General features: G+C 29.4%; 3 protein-coding genes across 8 annotated transcripts in view; 2 read left to right on the top strand and 1 right to left on the bottom strand.

The window, feature by feature from the left end:
* Positions 1 to 5,759, bottom strand: part of LOC129963934 (transcription factor 21-like) — a 189,252-nt gene extending 183,493 nt beyond the window's left edge. For 3 of the 5 annotated variants that reach the window (XR_008784041.1, XM_056078539.1, XM_056078537.1), the window contains exon 1: positions 5,627 to 5,752. The gene's annotated coding sequence lies outside the window, so the exon portion shown is untranslated. Of the gene's footprint in view, positions 1 to 5,626 lie in introns of all 5 variants that reach the window. The other 2 variants (XM_056078538.1, XM_056078540.1) reach the window with 1 other exon arrangement.
* On the top strand, positions 5,760 to 11,254 carry LOC129963932 (uncharacterized). Of its 2 annotated transcripts, none has more exons than XM_056078532.1 (2): positions 5,760 to 6,596; positions 9,940 to 11,254. In XM_056078532.1, the coding sequence occupies exons 1-2, from the start codon at positions 5,760 to 5,762 to the stop codon at positions 10,153 to 10,155; spliced, it is 1,053 nt and encodes a 350-aa protein (XP_055934507.1). In that variant the 3' UTR covers positions 10,156 to 11,254. The 2 variants fall into 2 exon arrangements, with proteins under 2 accessions (XP_055934507.1, XP_055934508.1); XM_056078533.1 differs by lacking the exon at positions 9,940 to 11,254 and adding an exon at positions 9,088 to 9,903.
* A 2,312-nt stretch (positions 11,255 to 13,566) lies between these two features.
* On the top strand, positions 13,567 to 19,392 carry LOC129963933 (uncharacterized). Its single transcript, XM_056078534.1, has 2 exons — positions 13,567 to 15,193; positions 18,081 to 19,392. The coding sequence occupies exons 1-2, from the start codon at positions 14,387 to 14,389 to the stop codon at positions 18,315 to 18,317; spliced, it is 1,044 nt and encodes a 347-aa protein (XP_055934509.1). The 5' UTR covers positions 13,567 to 14,386; the 3' UTR covers positions 18,318 to 19,392.
* The last annotated feature ends 5,396 nt before the right edge of the window (positions 19,393 to 24,788 follow it).

The following is a 24,788-nucleotide window of genomic DNA, read 5'->3' as shown; positions in this document are numbered from 1 at the left end:
CATGCGTGAATTTTTCTACGCCAGTTGGGATAACGCTATGCAGATTAGAAATTTTTAATTTCCTTTATTCTGTTTTATTTTAATTCAAAAGTACTTCAGAATGAATCTGAAAGATCGATTCATTAACAATGTTTAATTTTAAATGCATCCAACATTAAGAAAATAAACAGAATCGTTTGAAATAGTCGGCCGAAAAATCTTAAGCCTAGCCTGATTAGCGTGGGGAAAAAACTGAAGCTTTACTCATTTGGCGGTGGGGAAAATGAAAAGATTTTTTTGGAGGGAAAGTTAGTTTTTAATTAATAATTAAAATTCTAATTCAAAAAAGGGACCCCAGTTGCACATTCCCGACCTCCAAGGTATACATGTACCAAATTTGGTAGCTGTAGGTCAAACGGTCTGGCCTGTAGAGCGCCAACACACCTTGAGCTTTATTATAAGTATAGATTAATGCAACTAACATAAACGAAAAATGTTTTTCCATGCCTAAATTTTTAAAAAAGAAAAACATCAGATTCTGTTCATGTTTAGCTATGCAGATGTGTTTGAAAAACATGTTTGATTTATGAATTGTAGGGACAGAACAAAAAACATTCGTCAGGGAGTGATGCTTGAGTCCGTGAATGTTCTTGTTGAAGCGCTGATTGTATTTTAATTATAAGAATACATAAAGTTCAAAGAAATTTTTAAAAATATAAAAGGTGAGAAATCATTGGTTTATAGAATATTATTGATTGAAGCTAAAATATTTATGTACGTATGAAGTCATTTTATCGAAAAATGCATAAGATAACATATAGTTGCATAATACTTATACTGCCCAAATTTAAGTTTAACGATTTAGAAATTTAAGATTTGAAAAAAAAAAAACACTTATCGAAATATAATCTTTATATTTTATAATATTTATTTTATATCAAATTCTTAAAAGTCAAGACAAAAAAAATGTTAAGCCGTGAAAACAATACTGGAAAGAAAAGAAGCCACAATGAATCAATTGTACGATGCAAAGTTATTTAATATTATTAAAAAATATATCATCACAATTTAATTTAAAAAATTTTTGATGTCTCGCGATTTTGCGAGCACTATCGATTTCCACAGTTTTGATCAAAAATTATTTCAGCTATTTCGTAAAGTCAAAATAAAAAGCTTGCTTAAAATAGTTTTTTTAGGTTTAAGTATTTTTTTTATTATAGCGAAGTTTTTATTATAGCCATAGCGAGTTTTAAGTTTATGCGGACCAGAAAAAAAAGAAAAAGTAATTTTTTTTTATAAAAGAAATATTTCATAAGTAGTCCGTACTTCCTTCTTAACATTTGGAGAAATTTGCTGTTCACATTTCATTCATCTCGTAGAAAATCTTGTTCGTTGCAGTTAATTTCATAATAGAATCATTGTTATTGATTCTGGATCTCATTGTAGTTGTATTTTCTGTCGCTAATTGAAACTATCCTTAGCAATGTTAAGCACAGCAGATTCATAAAAGGTAGACCAATGTGTTTAAAGTCCAATTATAATATATATGTATATTGCACATATAGTCACATTGCAAATATAGTCACATTTGTTCCATTTCTAAACATAAGATTTCTATTTATGAAAAAAAAAAAAAAAAAAAAACTCATTTTTTGCCAAAATCTGTTATATGGTTTTATATATGTTTGCTTCTTTTGATAACAAGATGAATTTAAAAAATCCGGATTTCTATTATAAATTTTATTGTGGTATTGTTGAAGTTTGCAATTCTGTAGTTTCATGTGTCTTATACTCAAAACTGTGAAAATTGACGCCACTATACTAATTTTTACAAATTGATGTTGCATATGTGGTCCAGAAGTTATATATATATATATATATATATAATGTTTTTCGAATCCTGTCGGCAAAATAATATGTAACATTATTTTGGTTGAAGCAGAATACAGGTTCGAAGCAGTGAAGAGACGTTGTATTTTTAATTTCGTTTTATTCTCTCTTTAATATCCATCCAGGAAAGCATAATTATTAAATAAGACGAAGCAGTGTGACACAAAAGCGGAAGCAAGTAAAAAGGCAAAAAAGGGACGAACAAATAAATGATCACTAGTCTTATATAAGATAGGATTTCTGGCCAAGTGCCAATTCAATACACGTGTAAAACCTTTGACACCTTTTCAAGGGCACCGAAAGGGATCACTTTCATTTGATAAGTAGTACTAATGGCGCATTATTTTTACAAAGGAATTAAACCGAAAGTGGAATTGGATCAAGAAATAAGAGAATATTTTAGAATGAAGTTATGATGGGCTAAATTAAAATAAAATTTTGGAGATTAATTAAATTGAAATTAGAATTAAAATATCATTGCACATATATTTACACACACAGTAATTTCGCTTTGGGATAGGCTACTAGGGAGTTTTCCCATCTCTATCCGTTCCGTTGCCTGCCACGCGAGAAATGCGAGGTTTACATCCAATATCAGTTGACGTTCAACAGCGCAATCAGCAGGAATAGAAACTTAACACTACCCACCTGAACCCACATGAGTTCACTTATACAATTAAAATTTATACACAAAGAATATTATATCAAACGTCAATCAAAATAAATCAATAAAAATCTTATATAGCAATCTTACACAATCAAACAATTTTCAATATCCTAGAAAATTATCATCAAATAAAATCATAGAAAAAAAAGTAATACTCTGCATTCAATTAAATTTATATAATTATGAATTTATTTCAAGATTATAAACAAGTTGCACTGATTGCGGTAGTGTGTGTTACCTGATTGTGGAGAGATATAAACTGGCCGTAAATTAAGTATGCCTCCACCTGCTCCAAAAATTATTCAAAAGAGTTTTTTGGTATTGAAATCTTTTGACCAACGAATTTCTATGTATATTTAAATTCTTAATTTTAGATTGGAAAACAACTAAATACATTAATTTTTTGTCTAATAAAAAATGAGAAGGACAGGGTTCGTTATACAGATGCGCGATAGGCTTAGAATTTATCATGGCTTGAATTTCTAAAAATACAGTTTCCAATTCCTTTAGAGAAAGAGATGATTGACCAGTAATTTTCTTTAAACAACTTTTAATCGTCGTTATCTGTCACTCCCAGAAACTTCCCTACCTTACCCTGAAAAATAAGTTCATCCAATCTCGAGCTTTTCCGGTATTAATACACTAAATATTGCATATGTGGTCCAGTGGTTTATGAGTTATGATTTGCCTTGTTAAATTATTTATTAAGTTACTTGAAATTATCCACAAAAGTCAGCCACTATCAGATGACGCTCAACAGCGCCATCTGCATGAACAGAAATCTGTAACATAGCATGTCGAAAAGTGGTAAATTTTATTATTCCTTTAATGCTACAGCGTAGGTACCTACAATATGGCCTATTCATGAAAAATGGAGGCAATCCTTAGAATGGTTCATATTCTAAGACAACATTTTACGACGAAAAGAATAATTAGTCGTGTATTTTATTGCAGATGGCCTTCGCTAATACTGGAAGGATATAATTTGAAAATTAGAGAACTTTGATAATCTGGCCATCTTAAAAGATCACATGCCAAAAGTCTGACAAATATACATTTGAAATAGAACATTCATTCCAAAAAAAAAATGTAATTATTGAGAGGCCAATGAACGTTGAACCCTTCCTTGAGAGGTCAAAAACTCATTGAATTACATGGATGAATAATTCTTAGTTAAAATTTGCAGTAGAAAGTGGGATTTATGTAATTTGTAACTAAATGTCCAGATCGTCTGTCTGTACAATGTCATATCGTACTTTCTTGTATACAAAGTGCACAAACAGAGAATTTTGCAATCGTGAAAAATTCGAACTAGATATATTAACGAATTTACACGTTTCAGATCTCCATGAATTCGAGAAACAGAGCTTTCAAATAGTGTCTATCTGTGAATTCATCACGTCTTCGAGCTGGAGAGATGAAATTTGGTTTATAGTCTCACTTGATAAAATCAACAACGTGCGCGCTTTATGCTACTGACAGAAAAGTGAGAACATTCGATATTTATAAAATTATTGATTTTTACTTTCTCGTATACATAGTATAGAGAAAGTTTATGACAGAGATGACTCAAAACCGCTTTAAGCTAGATGGATAAAATTTGATATACGGTCTTTACTCTAAATTCTCACGATTCTATCAAATTTTGAGCAAAATCTGTCTAGAAATTTGTCTGTTCGATGTTCGATTATAAGGTAACACGATAATTACAAAACGAAAAGGTTTAGATAGATAAAATTCGGTACACAACTTTAACATCTGTAAAGTAGACACCTGTTAAATTTTGAGCTAAATCCAACTATGGGTTGTTTGTCTGTATTTTTCAGAAACATGTAAACGAGATAGTTCAAAAACGCATTGACTTAAATATATCAAATTTGATATGAGATTTTGTGAATACAAGTGTAGTTTTGTGTCAAATTTTTGTTTCGATTGATTGAGAATATTTCGGATATTAACCACATGCCAAGGATTAATCGCCAAATAACTCACCAAGGATGACACGATAGATTCAGTAAAAAAGCGAAATTCACGCCAAAAGTTAATATTGCGCAATTATTATACGCCAATGGAATGTAAGTCGTTCTCTGGCATGGCAAGTCTATTAGAAAGTTTTGGGTAGACCATTCTTGCTGTTTTTTTTTTTTTTTTTTTTTTTTGTAGATATATGCAAGAAATGCTCAAATTCTACTTTCTTAGGAATATCTTTTCGCTTCTCAAGTGATTTTGTTTTGTTTTTGTTTAGTCACTATGAATTGAATTTATATTTTCAAAATTTCATTTTTTATGGTTTTTGTCATTAGCATTGTGGAATACCTGCAGAGTTTCAAATATTTCTGAAATATTGAAATGAATACATATCAATTGGAACTGATGCAGTGCAACATAATAAATTTGTTTTATTCTTTGAAATACAAACTTTTAACACAAAACTTAAAATGAATAAAAAGTTTATAAAATTATAATATCAGATTTCTTAGAACGTTGCCTAAGAGGCTTTATTTCACATTTCTCAAAAGTATATGTATTGTACTAACTCATAATTACTAAATTCAACGTTTTTTCAATCATTCAAATATCAGAAACTATTGAGATATTACAAACAATGCTTTTTTACAAAACAAAATTATTTTTAAAAATGTTTTTTGTTATCGGTAATAAGATTTTCGAAATCATTACTGCCAAATCAGTAATCAGATAACCTGCTGCCTGCAATAAATACGAACTGAAACTGAAATCGTTATTTAAATCTGATGCGCGTTTTTTGTATCTCTGTGATAGTTAATGACAGGTGATAAGTTGTTGTCGCCCGCATATCCGAACCGAAACTAAATATCACTTCATTTGCGGCTGTAAATTGATGGCAGATGCTCATTTACAAACCATAAATTTGTGGCACGTAGTATATTTTTTTATTTATATTCGACTACGAATGTCATTATGAACCTGAATTTTTTTTCAAATGCCGTAATTCAGACTCGGAAGAAAAAAAGGCATTATTTAGAAGGGAGCTCTTTAACCATTGACTGTACCAATGACACTTAAGATAAATTTTTTAAAAAATGAAAAAGTATCTTTGAAAGTACTCACTTTGAATACTGGTAGTGTTGATGGCATTTCATAGGATTATGCTGTTTTAAATAGAACGACAGAGGATATTCTTCAAGCACTTAGATCCCGTGACACACAAGTTGAAAGAAAGCGTGTAGTATATTTGGTCAATATGAGCACGAATGGGTCTTCAGATGACTTCGATTCAGACTCTGAAATAGAAGATACATCTTCAGAAAGGTATTCAACAAGCAGTGACAGTTCTTCAGAATATTCAGATGTGTGTCTAGAGGATTACACTTCGAGCCTCGAATGCACTGATGATGGCTCATGTAATAGCGGCAGTGGAACAGAAATTGAAGACGACAAGCAAGTGATATTTAACTTCTATAAAACTCTTTCAGTGGAACTATTACAAACGTTCTCTATCGAATCTTGGGAAGTATATTATTCAGTACAAAATATTTTAAGAAATTATAGGTATGTACGTGATGGTACTTTGCCTACAGAAATAGATTATACGAAGAAAAGTAATTGTATTGGATACCTGCACCGCTATGCCGCTTGCCACACAGCTTTAGTATTTGATGCTGTAACCGATATCTTTAATTCTTCATTTTCTGATGTTTTATCGCCCAAGTTAAATAAAAAGAGTTTGAATGTGATGTTTCTAGGAGGCGGTCCCGGTAACGATTTCGTGGGATTTTTGACTGCATTACACGATCATCATCGCCACCTGTTTGATTTGAACGTCAGCATTGTGGACAAGGACTCCGGATGGGAAGACATATTTAATGAAACCATGGAGATTCTGAGGCAAGGTCAAGGAGGAAAAGCTGGTTCTTTCTTTGATGAAGTAAACGTTATAACAACTTTCATTACAGCTGATCTGAAAAATGCTGAAGAATGGGATGAAAGTTTGCAAATTAAGCTTCAAAATGCTGATATCGTATTCTTCGTTAAAGTTTTATCCCACATCCCGGATGACGATAAGCCACAAGTTTTACAGGTGAATACTATACTTTTTCATTTAGTTTTTTTTTTTCAAAATATTTTCAAATTTTTCTATTGGATAGCTATAACGTAAAGCTTTTGAAAATTTGCTATATTTTTGCTCTGGATCAGGTTTTAGAAATCATTGTTTCCTGTTTTATATTCTTGAATTTTCCAGATTTTTCTCTTTGTTAAATTAAAAGTAGGAAAATTTATTACTTTTAGTCTATTAATCTAAAAATTAAAAAAAAATAACTTTGTTTAAATATAGTAGTTATTTTAAGGAGAGTTCCTGCCATGTTGCATTTGAAATTAGCTTTGTTACAGATATTGTTTAACTTTGTATTCAAGTTTTTCAACATATAAATTATATTTTTCTAATTTATGCATTGTATGATTTTTGGTTGTAGCAGTAGCGTTTATTTTACTACCATTTCGTACAATTAATTATTTCATATTTAGTTCTATTTATTATTATAGTATTATAATTTAGTCAAAAAATTTTTTTCTATTAATGGGTTAAGTGAGATAGGATACTTAAACAGGCTCGGTACTCATAATGTTGGTTTTCAGTCAAACATACCATTAAAATGAAAGAATGCCAAACTTTTTATAATCGGCGTATCTTCCTTTGTCTTTATTTTTCCTTCGATTTTTTTCTGTATTTTTGGAACAAGTAATGTTGTTTGTTTATTTCGAATAATTTTATTCTGTATTGCCATGCAATTTTTGACTTGTTTAGTTACTTATTACAATTAATTAAAATATGTGCCCGTATAAACGGGCTGTTATCTTCTTAACAATATCCCCGATATGTTTGTCGTAGATTAACTACTGAAAGTTATGGTATAAAATCTCATGCACGTTGGTGGAACGTTTAAGGAATTAAAAAAAAACTATATTTTCAGTATGCTTTCATGTAAGTGAATAGTTTTGTTTCCTTACAGTGCGTTCATGAACTTTCAAATCCAAATTAACAACAATAATCGGCTTGAAATAAATAAACCACTAATAGAAAAACTGCAATGCTAAATACAAAATGAAAATAAGGCCGAAAAAAATGTAAGCAATACCCTCTAACTGAAGTGAGAATAATATGAATCAGCAGATCTCAGCTCATTACTCTTTGCTACAAAGCAGCATAAAAGTGTAAATAAAATGTGAAATTGGAGATTCCATTATTAATTTTTAATCTTTCGACTTTGTCTCGCCAACCATCGTGCATTTCTCTCTCTTTCGCTATCCTTTGACTTTTTACAGAGAAATCTTCTCTATACATAAAAATTACGAATACTCAAATTAAAATTAATCAAAATCAGATTGAAATAAACAGCGATTTATTAACAGTAAAAAAATTATCGTCAAATATAAATTTTAAAAAATGCTGGAAGTAAATAATAGAAATAATTTTCAGTTGTCTCTTGAAGCCCCCACATCCTCCAATCTCGAAGTGCCCAGGGATCTCATCTCTTCTCTTAGTTTGGGCGATGCAAGCGCAAGAGCCACCCATTCGAGTCAAATTACAATCCCCATACTGATAAGGAAAGATCATTTTCTTTCGCGTTTCTCTTTTTAAGTTGTGGGGCCAAGAAAAGGTGGCAGAGCATCTTGCTGTGTAGATGCGAATGGGTGGTGACTGCAAGGTTTGTTTGTAGCTGCACAGCAGAAAGTGAGACTTAGCTCCAAGTACAAATTAGGACTTTAAGAGCTGCTTAGGCAGTTGTTGATAGTTTTAGTATGAATGAGATACATATGTGATCGTCTACAGTGTACTCATTCCCCCAATTTCTGACATAACACACGGATAGCCCTCGTCCATGAACGGATAATGTTTCGCTCCCATATACTAGTACTCTCAGGTAGACTCAATTAGTAAATGTATTGTTGGAGTGCACTCAGATTTTAAGTTTATAGGTGACATCAATAAAATGAGATTTGCAAGAAAGTAATGGTGCTGGTCTTTTGTCAGGGTACGAGTTGGTGAATGACAGCTTCAAGACAATACTGGGACTTTTAGAAATACTTGGGCAGTTTGCTGATGGTTAGTGTGAAGAAATTCATAGGTCCTGTGTGCAATTCACAACTTCTGACATAGAAAACTGAAATACCTGGTATGTCCTTGGAAAATCAGTTTTGTTGCTTTCTTATTAATACTCTCAGGTAGGCTCGTTTTATACATGTATCGTTGTAGTATGCTTAAATTGCAAGTTTGTTGGTAACATCAAATAAGGGGATTTGCAAGAAAGTAATGGCGTCCTTCGAGTGTTGGGTCTCGTGTTGGTGAATGATACGAAAAAGATTGTTAGTAAAACTTAGTTTTGGGGATTATATGAGTTTGGTAAAGTAATGTGAATTGTGTAACATCTGTATGCTTGGAGAGCATTATTAGAACTTAGTTTGATAAGATAAGAGTTTGGTAATGAACGTGAATTTAATAGCATCTGGTTAGAGAGTTATAATTATTTGGAAGCGTCAGGAAAGATTATGTTTAGATCTTTGTTTTCTAGGACGTCGATTTGGTGAAATGTGGTGGGCAGTCTTCGTCTGGGGGCCAACCACCTTGAACAAGAAAGCGGCAACAGGGCATGATGACTTCAGGCACATGATTCTTTCGACATAATGTGCCTATGGAGAAGCGAGAAGGACCAGACCTCTTCAAAGAGACTGTTTAAGTCTGGAGAATTGGTTGCCGGCATAGCTGCATGGTGACAAAGGCAGCAGTTGAAGCAACTTATATCTTCTATACTGCATCGTTCAGCGGTGGCGGGGTGGTCAGCAGTACACAAATGTCTCTTGAAACAAGGAGAGTATAATGAATTTTGACATGGAGCCTCAATCCAATAGCGTTCTCTTCAATTGGAAAGTTTCCCATCTCCTTTTTATTAAAACCTATTCTGTACATAATAGAACTGTCATAAAAATTCCAGGTTCAGTTAGAGATAAAATGCAAGCTTAAAAAAAATTGCAAACGTCAGCTCATGCATCTTTTCTATAATCCAGCATAAAAATAATAATTATATAGAACTATATAAAAAGTTAGATTTCATAACTTTTTGAGAAATATATTTATTGACTCAAACAACATAAAATACAATGCTTCCTATCATTTAAGCACTTTTTTTTCTAATTGGAACTATATGTCTTGCTTTAACGACTTAGATGTCAAAAGCGGACATCTTGTATATAATTAGATGACAATTTCTGAATGTAACTTTGAATTGGCTTGCACTGTGCTAAATTGGAGTGGTGCATGCTTGAATTATACGGAATTTCCTGAAAACCAGTAGACCATAAATCGTTTATGCTTAAATGGTATATTATAAAACTACAGTATTTGAAATATTTTTTTTCTCTTTCAGAATGTCGTCAACTGTATGAAAGTTGAATCTCTTCTCATTTATATCGACTATCCCTATCCACATGGAGTGTTTGCGGATCTGTGCATTGAACTGAAAGCTGTATATCAATCTTTCAAAACGAAATATTATTTGGGCCATAAAGATTATGCCTTCGGATGTAACAATATTGATAATTGTAGTGCTAAAACAGTAGTATTTCTTAGACAAGTATTCTAGCAATTTTTTTCGTCTGAATTTATAATTTGCATGAGAGGTCTTTTAATGTAAAAGATATATTGGCAAGTATTTATTTCATTGGCCTGAGGTGAACGATGTGAAGATTCGTTTACTTTATCAAAACAATATTTGATATGTATAAATTTATGCTACTTATGTATGAATTCGTCCTTACTTGCATTTCTCCCATGGAAAAAGAAAGGCAAGTAACGAACGGCATTCTCTTGAATATACAACTATTGTTAGTTGAATATTAAATCCTTATCCGTTTTTGGTATTCAGACTCGTGCATCAAATAATCTTAAACTTATTTTTAACTGTGATAGGAGATGGTTTTTCATAGACCTATTAATATTGCTCCTTAATTACATTTGATCTAGTGCAGTTGGGTAATCTCGATCAAGTAATTTTGATAAGGCGAAAGTGTAATTGCTTAGTCAAACCGATTTTGTGCCATCTAACTTTCACTTAAGATAGGAGCTCTAATAAATGACGGTAGGTTGTCTTTCTGGGACTTTTAGGAGAAATTGACCCACATTAACGTTTTGGTTGGAGAAAACATTTAAAATCCAGCACAGCCGTGATGAACAGCGTTGCAAAAGTTCATACCGTTTACTAGTTTTGAATAATGCTTGTTAAGACCGTCTGAGGATGAAATTCTCAACCTTGCGAGTTTATAGATATTATTATTCCATATGTAAACAATCAACGCATTTTATAAGTAATTCAAGTGCAATTTGAACTTTTAACTGAATAAAAACAGTACTTTCCAAAACGTAATGATTGTTTACTCTTATCAGACAGAAAAAAATAAACTGTTATGATATTCAGAAGTGTGAGAAATATTCACGATTTTTCAAAGATATGTGTACAGACACTGATTAAGTATTTTTTTCAACGATTTTAATGCAATAAAAATCAGATTTTTACATACAAATCTTGTCCTTTAAATGTTGTATTTGATTTGCCTATTTTTCAAATATTATTATTAATATAAATACAGATACTGATTATGTATTTTTTTAGAGATTTTAATGCAATAAAAATCAGATTTTTACATACAAATGTTGTCCTTTAAATGTTGCATTTGATTTGCCTGTTTTTCAAATATTATTATTAATATATATACAGACACTGATTATGTATTTTTTTATAGATTTTAATGCAATAAAAATCAAATTTTTACATACAAATCTTGTCCTTTAAATGCTGCATTTGATTTCTTGGTTTTTTAAATATTATTCTACCTACTCTCTTGCTTTCTGGAAAGGGGATACAAAATCATTTCATGGCTAAGAAAATCTAATATGTATTTTGAACCTTTTTCCATTAGCTATCGTTCATTTTGATGTATCGGGTACAGACTGATACTGATACATGATTCCACCTCTTATATCTAGTAACCGATTCTTTTTCTATCAGAATGAAACTGGGTCCTCGATGGGTATCGGTTCTCGTTCTCGCTTTGAAATTGGTTGTTGATACGGATATAGATACTATTCTTATTTCGCTTAGAAAGGCCTTCGCTGCGATTCACAGGAAAGATCTTGATAACAATTGGTAGTTGCCTTGATTTTGACAATGATGGTGGGATATAGGAGAAGAGGATTAGTATAAAAGTAGGCGTAGATTATTCAGTGGTATGTGCATATATATGTAAGCATATAATTTTTAATCAGAACGCAGTTTCGAAGAGAGTGAAGAGACTTTCAATTTTTTTGACGTCGTTTTATATTATGAGGGGAGGCACAACATTACTTAAAAGCAGGAGTGACGAGCACACACACAACACAGAACGACATGAAGGGAAGCTCATGAACATTTTATCCCTGGACTTATAACATAAGATATTTATAGGGAAAATATTTCTTCGTAGTTCATATTCTTAGATAGGGATTTTCTTTACACGCGCGCGAATCAGGCAAGGGAAATACAGGGATCTTTGTCAAGTCAGCGGTATTTTGTCCCTTCACTCCGAGTGTGGGAACGTGAGGCTTTTAGCCGATTCAGCAATTTTACAAAGCTTCTGTTGAATTAATTAGATAGAAAAAGTGGAATGGGATCAGGAAATAAGAGAAAATTCTAGAATGAAGTTAATATGGGCTAAATTGAGCTAAAAATTAAGAAATTAATTAAGTTTAAATTAAATTTAAAAATATCATTACATATATGTATAATTAAAAAAATAGCATGCATACTATTAGCATTGTCAAGACAGAACGGTGAATTATATTATATGGATCTTTTTAAATAACTTGTGTCCGAATGACAGAATGATATAATATCACTAGATCGAAAACCAGTGAGGTCTAGGACATTATCAATCGGGTCCAAATGTAAACGAATATCAAATCATTGAGAATTTATATCAATTTTGTGTACCTGATCCTTTTGCATACCTGATACAAAGTATCAGATTGATTCTACTACTAACCGCTTGGAGCTAATAATTTGATACAAAGTTACTGTAAAGACTACATTCCAATGTTTTTTTGTCTGCTACAATCCATTTTTAAGTTAAAGTGCTCGTGGCTAATCACTCACGCTTTACACGAATAGATAGATATCCTTTGGCGAATTTCATCCAAAATTCGATATTGAATCGATATCTTTTATAAGAATCTCTTATGAGCTGGGAAATGATTTTTTTTAAGAATGAAGCAGCTATTTAATAAATATTTAAAGAAAAGAAAATCAATTAGAAGCTGAATCGTGACAAAAGTTTTATATATAGTGTGAACTATTAGCACAAGAATAAAAATATATAAAAATAAAAGTTTATAAAATTGAGCCAAACGATTTCTTTGAATTTATGCCCAATAAGATACAAGAAATAACATTCTGTAATCAATAATTTTAAGTTTGTTGATTTAAAATACATTTAAATAATTAAAATTTATTTTAAACTAATTTTAAAGTTTAAAGTCCGGTTGAATTAGATTTTTTTATTGGAACTTAAAACAATTCAGAACTTCGTAAAAAAATTATCTGAGTATTTATTAAATAATCCGCTTATAAAACTAAGCTTTTTTATATTAGGCATTTTTGCGATTTATTTCACATTTTGTAAATATAATGTCTGCACTATCTCGGGACTCAATTTTAATTCTATGGGCTATACAAATAATTAAAATCTTGGTAAGAAACGAACTGTTTACTGGTAGCATACATTTTTTGTCTTCAAAATAAACACACAAAAAAAATGCTTTTGCGTAACTCCCTCAGACATATAGTTATCAGTAATCAAAGGACTTTGAATTGCTTTTGTTTCTTTCGGTAAACAGCTATCTACAACGTATTCGAAATGAAACGCCATTTAAATATGGCGTGTATCTGTGTCTCTATGGTAATGAATGGCGTGAGATAAATGGCTATCAACAGCATATCCAAACTGAAACTTTAACTGTCTACATTAACAGCTATAAAGTGAGGCCAGAGTTTGAACACTCCTATCAGAATTCTTTTTTATCTCGTTCCGAAAGCGAAAATAGATTATTCAGAATATTGCCAGCTTGAGCTTGAATATTGCTTTGATTCGAAGAAAAAGAAGGCGTTTGTTCTGGAAAAGTACTTAACTAATATTGCCTGTGCCAGACAGCTAGGGCAGATTCGAAGAATGAAAATATATTTTCGGAAGGATTCTCTTTGAACATTGACTGTGCTAATGTCTGGTATTTCCTCGGATTGTTCAGATTCATAAAAAAAAAAGACGGATTTCTGGAGAAATATTTTTATACACTGATTATATCAGTAACATATCAATTGAGGAAAAGTTAGGAGAACATTAATCTGCATGAACATAGTGACCCTTCAAATTACTTCGATTTTAAGACTCGGAAAAGAAAGATGCATCTTTTGAAAGGTTCTCACAATGGTTGAAACATTGTTAAGGTGAAAGGTTCACGCATTGCCAATAACTGTTGTTTAGCATTTTCAGACAGACTATTGTTGACATCGTCTTTCACGTCAAGTTCTGGCTAAACTAGGGATATATCAGAGGAAGAAAAATTCACACCGTATTTTTACATATGAATGTAAGTGAACCTTCGTTTGGATCTATTCCGAATGACAGAAAGAAGACATATTTAGAAAAGTAATCAATAAAACTCTGGCAGGGCCAATGACTGTTCTTCAGAATATTCATATTTAGAGAATGAGGAATAATCTCTAAGCTCTGCCAATCTTGAGGAAGAAAAATAGAAGAATAAAGACCGAAAAGTATCTTGCTAACATGAACTTGGATAAATTATTTTGGTTCCATTCAAACTCGAAACCGAAGGACGTATTTCACGAAAAATTCTCAACGATCACAAGCAATGTCAGTTATAGTTATTCAAAATATGAAGACTTATCTCAGGAAGAATACACTTCAAACAACGAAACGGAAGATGACAAGTATGCGATATTTCAATTCTATAAAATACTTTCAATGAAATTGTTAAAAACATTCTCCATCAGATACGTTGATGTAACGGTGTCCGTAAGACGTCTTATCAGTAATTTGAGTCAAGTATCGTATGGAGTACTACCTTCAACAAGAGATTATAAAGACAAAAGTTATTGTATTGGATATTTGCATCGCTATGCAGCTTGTCATGCAGCTTTAGTATTTGATGCTGTATCGGACATCCTTGATCCATCATCATCTTCTGATGTTTTATCAGCCAAATTACAGAAAAAGAGCCTGAATGTAATGTTTTTAGGAGCCGGTCCCGGTAATGACTTTGTGGGATTTTTGATTGCGTTGCTTGGTCATCATTACCACCTGTTTGATTTGGATGTCACCGTTGTGGACAAGATATCTGGTTGGGAAGCCATATTCAACGAAACTCTAGAAAGTTTGAAGCGAGGTGATTGTGGAAAAGCTAGTTCCATCTTTGATGAAGTAAATGTTACTACAACTTTCATATCGGCTGACCTGAAAGATTCCGATGAATGGGATGAAAATATGCGAACTAAATTAGCAACTGCTGATGTCGTGTTCTTCGTTAAAACTTTATCCCACATTCCTGATGATGATAAGTTACTTATTTTACAGGTTTGTAACTTACTTTAATTATGCATATGATTAGAAAAAGGAATTGAATCTTTGCAATATAACAAAAAGTAAATTTTAAAAATATATATTAAAAATTCTATTTGAAAATTTTAAAATTATATCTAATGTTATTGATATAGAAAATTGGTAGCTGGAGTTAACTAATATAGAAGTGGTTTTTATTTTGCTATCGCAGATTGAAGAGCCACTTGTCTTGTCATGACTATTAAAACGTTTTAGTTAAATAAAACTTCTTTTAATTTCGAAAATTAAATACGTTTTATTTTCCGCTTTCGTTGATTCAGGGAATTGTGAGAAGATATTTCGTTAAACATAGATAGCTTGCGTTTGAATCATATTTGCTTATTTAACCATAAACTTGACATAATTGTTAACGATTCAAACGCTTTTTTATACTATTGATTTTACCTGTGCGTCTTCTTCAATTCGAAATTATATTAAATAGATCCACAACACTTAAAATCGGAGCTAACTTTTATCGCATGTGACAACTAAATTGCTGCAAGGTCGCAATGACTCATAGAATATATGAATATTTTCCGTTCCTATGAATCCTTGATTTATGGATTTGGCAGTATATGTTAGTCAAAGTGGGTTGAAATTATAATTTTTTGCACATTTAATGAAATAATATGAAGAACAACTTCTGCTCTTAATATAAATAGAAATCTGAAAGATCTTGTAATTCATCTTATGATATGCGACTACATCTGCGTTGAATTTTTTTTTTTTTTTTTTTTGAAAATGTCACGTGATAATCTTAAATCTTTTTCATAAAATATATTGAAAAAATACTTTGAAACAAATATATACCAGTTAAAAGCCAAAAGTGTTTTGAAAAGTGGAAGAGATATTGTTCCTTATCTAAAACGAAGCATATAGCAAAAAACATTTAGTTGAGACATTTATCAGAGTTAAGTTCTCTATACATTTGTTCAAAAATGTATAGATAACTTAAGAATTGTTTCATCTACCAGAACTATAAAACAAGCTTATTCTAATTCAGTCTTAAAATACTAGCTCGCTTGTTAAATAATATAAAATTGTCAGTTTTTTTTCACGTAATGAATCAATAAAACGACTGCAAAAGTTTTTAAGTAAACAGATTATTCTGTAATTTAAGAGTTACAGAATATATTAAGAAATTATAATATCAAATTTGAACAAAAAAATATGCATAGGTCATTTATGAGGTTATTTGTAAAACAATATTATCAAAATTAGAATGCAAGTATAAAAATTATTGCAATTTCCCAATGAATGAGGGAAAAAATAAATTTCAAACCATTTTACACAGAAAACTCTTTAGATCTTAAGAATATTGAATAAAAAACATTCGTCATTTTCCATCAAAAATTGACTTCTTAAAGTAACCTGTTTTATTTTTTTTATTTCAGCGATTAGTTACTCATATAATTTAATAAATTCTCTTTAACATCATTATTACCAATATCAGCAATAAAAACTAGTAATAGATCTGACATTGGTATAAATAGAAATATACAAGAAGCATTACATCCTTTCAATGGTGGGTTTACCTATTTTGTGGTGGTAAGCAGTGCACATTATGAAACCCTCCTTTCAATAAAATGATCAATTTAATTTCACATTTACGAGCATTTTTAACATGTTAATGAATTGTTTTAGGCTAATCTTATTTTTAACTTCATAATTTGAGACTTTGTCATTTTAGTTTGTACCCTATAATAATAAAGAAGTGGTTTGATTTTTATAAATATTTAATAACCAAGCAAATGTAATAAAACATAGGTACCTAACCAAGTATATTTGATTAAATGTTAATATTATCCTAATATTTTGTCATCTGCATAATTTGTATTTTTTCTGCTTTATTTATTTGGCAAATCGGAAAAAAGTTTTTTTTATCCATATCGATTGCGGTCTCGCCTTAGTAGTCCTAAGCAGTTGCCTAGCCTATTTGGTTGAAAATCTTCCACTGCATTCTTCAACATATGAATGACACATCAGTCAATATTAGAATCAATACAAAATATATGTTTTTCATTAATATTTCGATTTTTAATACTTTTCTGCATATTACTTCATCATATCTATCCACAAGTACTTTTTTCCTAAAATTTCTGCTGATCAAATACAAACAAAATAAAAATTGAAGCCTTTTAACCATTAGTGCTAATAATAAAAAGTTACAGAGAATGGGGGAAAATATAAAATATTTTAATTATGAAAAGATATTTCTCATTTCAGATAATAATATTTCATATGTTATTCTTCTTAATATTTTTTTTATGTTTTACTGATGCATAAATTTAATTTCAATAATTTTTTTAAATTTTTAATCGCGTTTCCAAAATAAAATGCAGATTTTATTGGAATCAGACAATCAATGAAGTCACATGACAGCCATCTAATATCCAACTGTACGTTGGTTTACACACTGCAGTGACTTCACGTCTTCTTTCCTCTTACGTTATTTATAAATTCTGCAACCGCTCTTGTAATGCAAACCATAACTGATGAAGATGACGTCAGAGACAGAGTCCTCTGATGCCTTGTGGCGCAATAACTCAGTTGAGATATAGCGATATCATGTGCTGCATGCTTGATCCATGCTCTTATAAAATCTTAAAATTCTAAAATTTTGCATGTAAACTCTGTGTATAACATAACCTGTAAATAAATAACTGTTACATTAATTCGGACTTTTTATTGAACCCCTTAACGACCCCACAATTCTAAAATTAGGTGAATTGCTCTAACATTAATGTATTACGGAAATTCAATTTTTCATATCATTTTTGTGACATCAGTTTGAAGCAAATGTTATGTATATTCAGCATTAAATTTTACTAACAAACATGAAATTTTTTTCTTTCTCTTTTAGAATGTTGTCAGCTTCATGAAATTGGATTCCCATCTTATTTATATCGATTATCCCTATCCGTACGCAGTTTTTGCGTCACTGAGGAATCAGTTGAGAATTGTATACCAGGCTTGGGAAATGAGGTATCTTTTGGGCCATAAAGACAATGCCTTCGGTTGCAGCAATATTGATTCATGTGGAGCTGTTGTAAAAATATTTGAAAGATACGAGAATGGTTATTCCGATCTTTATTTTTGAATTTGAGTGAAAGATTAAATATAAGAAAACAAATTTACAAAAAAAAAGTTAATTGGCTTCAAATAAACGAAGAATAATATCAATAATACTATCATTTATGGTAATCATGTGTGAATTTTTTGCTTTATATTCATTGGAAGATATCCTTGTAACATTGTCATAAATACTATAGTACTTTTTGATAGAATTTATTCAAATGGACTTATGCATCGAATAATAATTTTAAATTTCTAAATTGAAATCAATATTTATAGGTTTTATTATACAAAAATGATATAAAAAATACCCATAGCTCAAGTCTTAAAGGAAGATTTAAGCACTTACAAGTCAATCAAAACAAGAACATATATCGAAAGATTACATCAGTTAATCAGACAATAAAGAAAACTAAACTGCCAAACGATAAAATACTCACATTTTTTTGCAGTAATTTTAAATCTTTTAATTAAACAGAGATGGAGCTACACATTCTTGTAATGAAATATGGCAACAATCTAATGAGATAATAGAAAAAACTGAACGATCCAAGAGAACCAAAGATACTCAGTTTTTCCCATAGAAATTGCTTATAAATGCAAACTTATTTGATTGATATAAAACAAAAACTAAATAAATAGCGGAATAGATAATGATTGTCATTCTTATAAAAAAATTATGACAGTTTTTGTATATTGGGTATATTTTTCGTAAAATATACCCAAATTTTGATATGAAAACACATTTATATATTTTATACTGGGAATATGTATCATGTTATCGTATTATGAATATTAATAAATTTATTTTTAATCAATCAAACCATTTTTATTTTAAATAAAATTTATTTTACTAAAAATTATACAATTTAAAAAAAAAAACTTTTTTCGAGTTTTAAAATCAAACCTTTTCAGACTTTTAATATAAAATGGGTTAAAATTAACGAGATGGACTTAGAATCCATATGAATTGCCCACTTTAATTAACCAAATTTGCATTATATTTTACTATAAAAATAATTGAGAACATCCAAATAAAATTTTCCAGTTCACCGAAGTTAAAAGCCGAAAAAATATGCGGATAGTATTTGATTAAGATTTTTTTATTGGACAAAAATTACAATCTAAATCATAGATTCTCTGGCTCTGATGCTAGATTTTGTATTTTGTTTTCATGAAGCAAATTTTTTTAAATATATACATTTATTTTTAAATCAATAGTTATTTTATTCAATAAACTTACATGTTTGAAGATCATCGTTATTATATATTCATTAGCTTTGCTCTCAAATATTTTGGCTTTCATAGAATGCAAGTATTCCAGTGAGTATTATCTGATGTCATCGAAATGATTGTGACGCTATTTTGTAATTGAATTTATTTTATTAAGATTCCTAATAGTTCCAATACAAAATCAAGAAAATGTATTTCAAAGATTTCATTCGATGTTATTTGTGATTAGTTAGACATAAGACATTAGTCTGAAAATATTTCATTTCTGATTTTGTGGTTCAAATATTTTAGATTAAAGATATCCAAATTAAAAATAAATATTATGTTTAAGGGAACAGGTACCCCAAATTTTTTTTCCAGATTTTGTGATAGATCTCACATATATATTTCTGTGAGTAATATGATAGATATTCCTAACAATGAGTAATGTGATAAATATCTCTGTGTGTAATTTTTCAAATTTTGTGATAGATGTTAAATGTGCAAAAACTTAAATTTCTAAAATATTTTTCAGATTCAAAAGTGACAAATTTAAATATTTCAAATTTTTTTTTAATATTAAGCCTTTTTTTAAAATACTTCTGGTACAATTTTCAATATTTCCCCCCAAATTTTTTAAATGGACTGCTCAATGTATTTAACAGAATTAGGGATCGGGTTTTTAATATCTTTAATTTCTGGAAAAAAAAGTTACTCAAAATTATGAATTTTTTGGAAAATATAAGATTTTTTTTTTCATTTTGAACATTTTTAGAAAAAATTCTAATTAAAAATTTTTAAATTCATCCCTAAGTTTAATAAGTATGCATTTAAGAGTGAGCAGAAAAAAATTCCGTGCAACTCCAGTAAAATGTGATTGACTTTTAACAGAATTTTGGTAAAAAAATCAAACCGAGGTAAACAGAATTAAAGTTTTGAACACAATAACATTGTAATAAAAACAGCTTATATCAAGCTGGTTTTTCTTCAGAGCAATAATGTGACATTTGTAAGTTCTAAGATATCAATTTTTAAATATATATTATCATATTTATTAATGATCATTATTATATATAGGGATTAATAGAACATCTTCACATTATTCGATAAAAAATTTTTCATCAAATTATTTATTAAATATCTATTATTACACTGCAAAATTTCCAGACTATTTGATTGCAATTCAAATGAATTAGTCATTTTGAAGAGATTATAATAACCAGTGAGAAATTCTATAGGAAAGGAAAGCGAAATCAATAATACTATAAACAAAGATTTAAGAGTTACAAAATTGAACATGGAAACATCTTATTTCATGGAAAAAATTAAGCGACTTTGTTACTTGCACATTAAATATGTTTAATGTAAACACTGGAAGTGGGCGTGGCAGTTGATATCGCGTTAAACAAAATAATTCCATATCTCACTAAATACTTGCCCGATTATTTTAAAATGTTCGGATTAATAAGTCAAAGCTACAAGGATCATTTTCCACTCAAAATTGAAAAATCGATATTTTCATCAATTTTCTAAAATTTTCAGGGTACCGAGTCCCCTTAAGAGCAAAAAATGAAATGGAGTAAAAGAAGGAAATGAAGAATCCGATCTGAAGACTTTAACAAGGGTCACTCTTAAGCAGGGATTCAAATCACTGATTTTTTTCAGTGAGGAGTCTGACTTTCGTTCAAGTATTGACTACTTTTGACTCAGAAATCCCAAGAAATTGATAAAATAGAAGACAAGAATTAATAAAGCAATGACAATAAATTATGCAATAATAATAAACAAACTATTATTTCAAAACTCAAACCAAAGCAGGATCACAGCAAAATTGAATTAAACCAAATCACTCTAAGACAATTATCAAACCATAAACGTCAGTAAGATATAAGAGAAAAGAACATACCAGTTGAAAGCAAAAATACTCCACACCGTATTATGAAGAATAATAAACTTATCACTATAGACAATTATATGAAACTAAATTCAACTTTCCCGCACTTAAAGCTGAATACACCTACAATGCTTGTTGACGGTAACACGTCATCATATGAAATAAATTGAACGATATTGGCGCCATCTATTGAGTTGTAAAAAAAGAAAATATGAAAATAAACTAGAAATTATGTGTTTAGTTCTGAAAATATTAGAATAAAAGTTAAAAAATATATAAACCATCTGTTTTTGGGAAAATCATTAAAAGTTAACTTTTTTAATGAGATTGTTTGTTGCTTCAATATAAGAAATTTTGTTATTTACAATTTTTTTCCTGTTAAATTGTGTAAAAATTAAATTTTTGAAAACTTTGGAGTTTAATTTAGAATGATAATTATTAAATTTAATTATTTTGAAGTTAAATTTATCTCTTTTATCGTAAATGCCCATTAAAGTTTTTCCATTAGAAATTTCTATTTTTAAATTCAAATAGGTAGCTTTGTGTTGATTTTCGTTCGTTTCAGTTAATTCTTTTGTGTAACAATCAATAACAACATTAGCATTATCTATGTTTAACTTGTTAAATTGTGTGAAAATCATATTTTAAAAATTTTAGAATTTAAATTGGAATGGCAATTACTAAGTTTAATTACTTTGAAGTTAAATTCATCCCTTTTATCGTAACTATCCACCAAAGTTTTTCCATTAAAAATTTCTATTTTTAAATTCAGTTAGTTAGCTTTGTGTTACTTTTCGTACATTTCAGCTAAATTTAATTCCTTTGTATAACAATCGATAATAACATTGGCATTATTTAGGTTTAACAAAAGCAAATCCTCAATATATCGACAATCATTTATTAAATTATGTTTAATTTTTTTTTCTCGTAGTAATGTAAAAAAAATATTTGAAAACGATGCAACCAAGCACTTGAAAACGATGCTTCCACTGGAATTCTCTTAATTTTTTTATAAAAAATAGTCACGTCAAAAAGATAATTTTCGCAAATATTAAATTTACACAATCCAAGCCAATTACTTTTTGTAATAAAATCTCTATTTAAATAATCGTCATAAATAAAAATACAGAAGTCTTTTCATTTCTCATGAGGTAGATTTGTGTACAAATTTTCAAAATCATAAGTATTAAGTTAAATAATATTTTTATCTCTTAAAAATTCCAGAACTTCTTTGTTACTATTAATTATAAAGTTATCTTCATTTTTAATCTTATTCATGATCATTTTTAGGTATTTAAAAAAATGTTTTCCCATATAGTAATTATATCTACCAATGCTATAAGTCACGAATTTTAAAGGTTTTTGTTTCATAGAATTTGATTGTTAGAACAAATAAGGATAGTTTAAAGAGCAAGTCTTTATCTTAGCCTTTTTCGCGAAAGCTAGCATTCTCTTGTTAAATTCCTCTTTTCCGGTATTATTTAAATTGCATGCCGAATTAGAATTATATTCGTTAATTAATAGTTCTTTATAGTAATATTTACAAATTAACCAGAAATTGTTTGCTGCTTTTATTTACTAATTATAAACCTCTCTTTTAGACTTTTCATTTCTTTTTTTTTAAAAAAAGAAAAGAAATAAATTTGTTATTTATAAAGAAATAAATTCCGCATTATTTAGATCTGCCACTATTAGAGTTAATTTTAGTCTTTATTTTCACTAAAATCCTTACTTTCCATTCTCCGAACTCTTTTGAAGGCCAATCAACAATTTATTCTAGCAGCTTTGAAAAAAAAATGAAATAAAACCTCTACCTTTGTTTCATTTCTATTCTTTGAAATTCATTCAATGCATTTAGAACAAATCTTAAAAGTTTGAATAAAATAAAGGAAGAGAAAGATTAAATGGCAACATTATGTAAAAATGATCAGCTTAAAAATTTCCAGAAGCTGTGCATTTTTTAGTTTTTTTTAAATATATTTTATCATAACCTTTTGCTTAGAAGCAAGAGCGATTGTGTGTTTGTTTTATTTCTCCGGTAAAACAGGAGAATCGTATACCAACTTTACCGTCAAGGCAGAAAAAAAAATTCTAGCCAATAAATCAAAATTTACTAATATAATAGGAAATTAAGAAAAAAGATTTACATTTAGCGACTTATCGCTTAAAAAAATTACAACTTTGAACCACAAGCCGGTATGTACCTGATTCTCCTTTGGCCTTTTTTACTTTTAAAATAAAGCACTGTATTTCCTTCACAACAATATTCATAAAAGCAAAATATTGACGACACACGTATTATGATGATAATCTCAAATAAGAATTCTAGCCAAATCAATCAAAACTCTGCAAACTAACTAATCTAATAAAAAAAAAGATTAACGGATTTGGAGATTTATCGTTTAAAAAAAATACAGCTTGTTGTTTACAAAGAGTTTAAAAAAATTACAACTACATACGCCGACATGTAGCCGATTCTCTTGTATGGACATGTTTCCTTTTAAAATAAATTAAATTATTTTCTAAAATTATATTATCTTTGTGACAATATACGTAAAAGCCAAAATTTTCTGACATCTTCACCGATTGCTAACATTAAAAATTTGAATTCTCCTTTTAAAATAACAGAAATTGTATTTTAATAGTATATTTAAAAAAACTAATTATATATATTCCTTTTTACTTCAGTTAGTAATTATAATTGAAATATTCAAAAGAGAAATAGATAAGATCTTGATTTAAACGTTAATTAAGAAAAGCAAACGAGTTTTCCCTCCAATATAATTGAAAAACCAAACGATAAATTCATACTCTCTATCATAAAACAGTAATTTCTACATTTAATTGAAAGAAAAATTGCATACAATAATTAATTTCCTTAAATATGTTTAAAATGCAGCGATAAGCGTTTAGTTCTTTCCACCTGATCTTTGGCATTTGCTTTAAAACTTCAAAGCTTTTAATAATATAAACTTTTTTTAACAAACCTGTATTTGTATATTACTTTTATAATATGCGTTCCTTTAATATTATTTATTTTCCAATAAATACAGAATTGGGCGATAGAAATAAAATCATTATCTATGGTTGCTTCAAAATGCAATATTTTTTTTCCCGAAGGATTGAAAAGAATTTGAACACGATAATTTAGATGATAAGGAATCTACCTTTGCCTCCCAGCTTGCCGAGATGATTTTTTTTAATGTGTTGAAATAAGAAACTAAACTGGCAATTTGCCATTTGAGATTATCGAATTTGCGATCAATTTACAGGCATCCAAAGTTATACTTAATAATGGTATACCATTTATCTAATGTATTAGATTTTTAATGTTAATATGTAAATTCACTGATTCTTAAATACCGGACATTAATATTGTTAAAAAAAGCA

Source organism: Argiope bruennichi, chromosome 3 (assembly GCF_947563725.1).
Source record: "Argiope bruennichi chromosome 3, qqArgBrue1.1, whole genome shotgun sequence".
Lineage (NCBI taxonomy): Eukaryota > Metazoa > Arthropoda > Arachnida > Araneae > Araneidae > Argiope > Argiope bruennichi.
The sequence above is the reverse complement of the archived record's forward strand: the minus strand, read 5'-3'. Positions and strand labels throughout refer to the sequence as shown.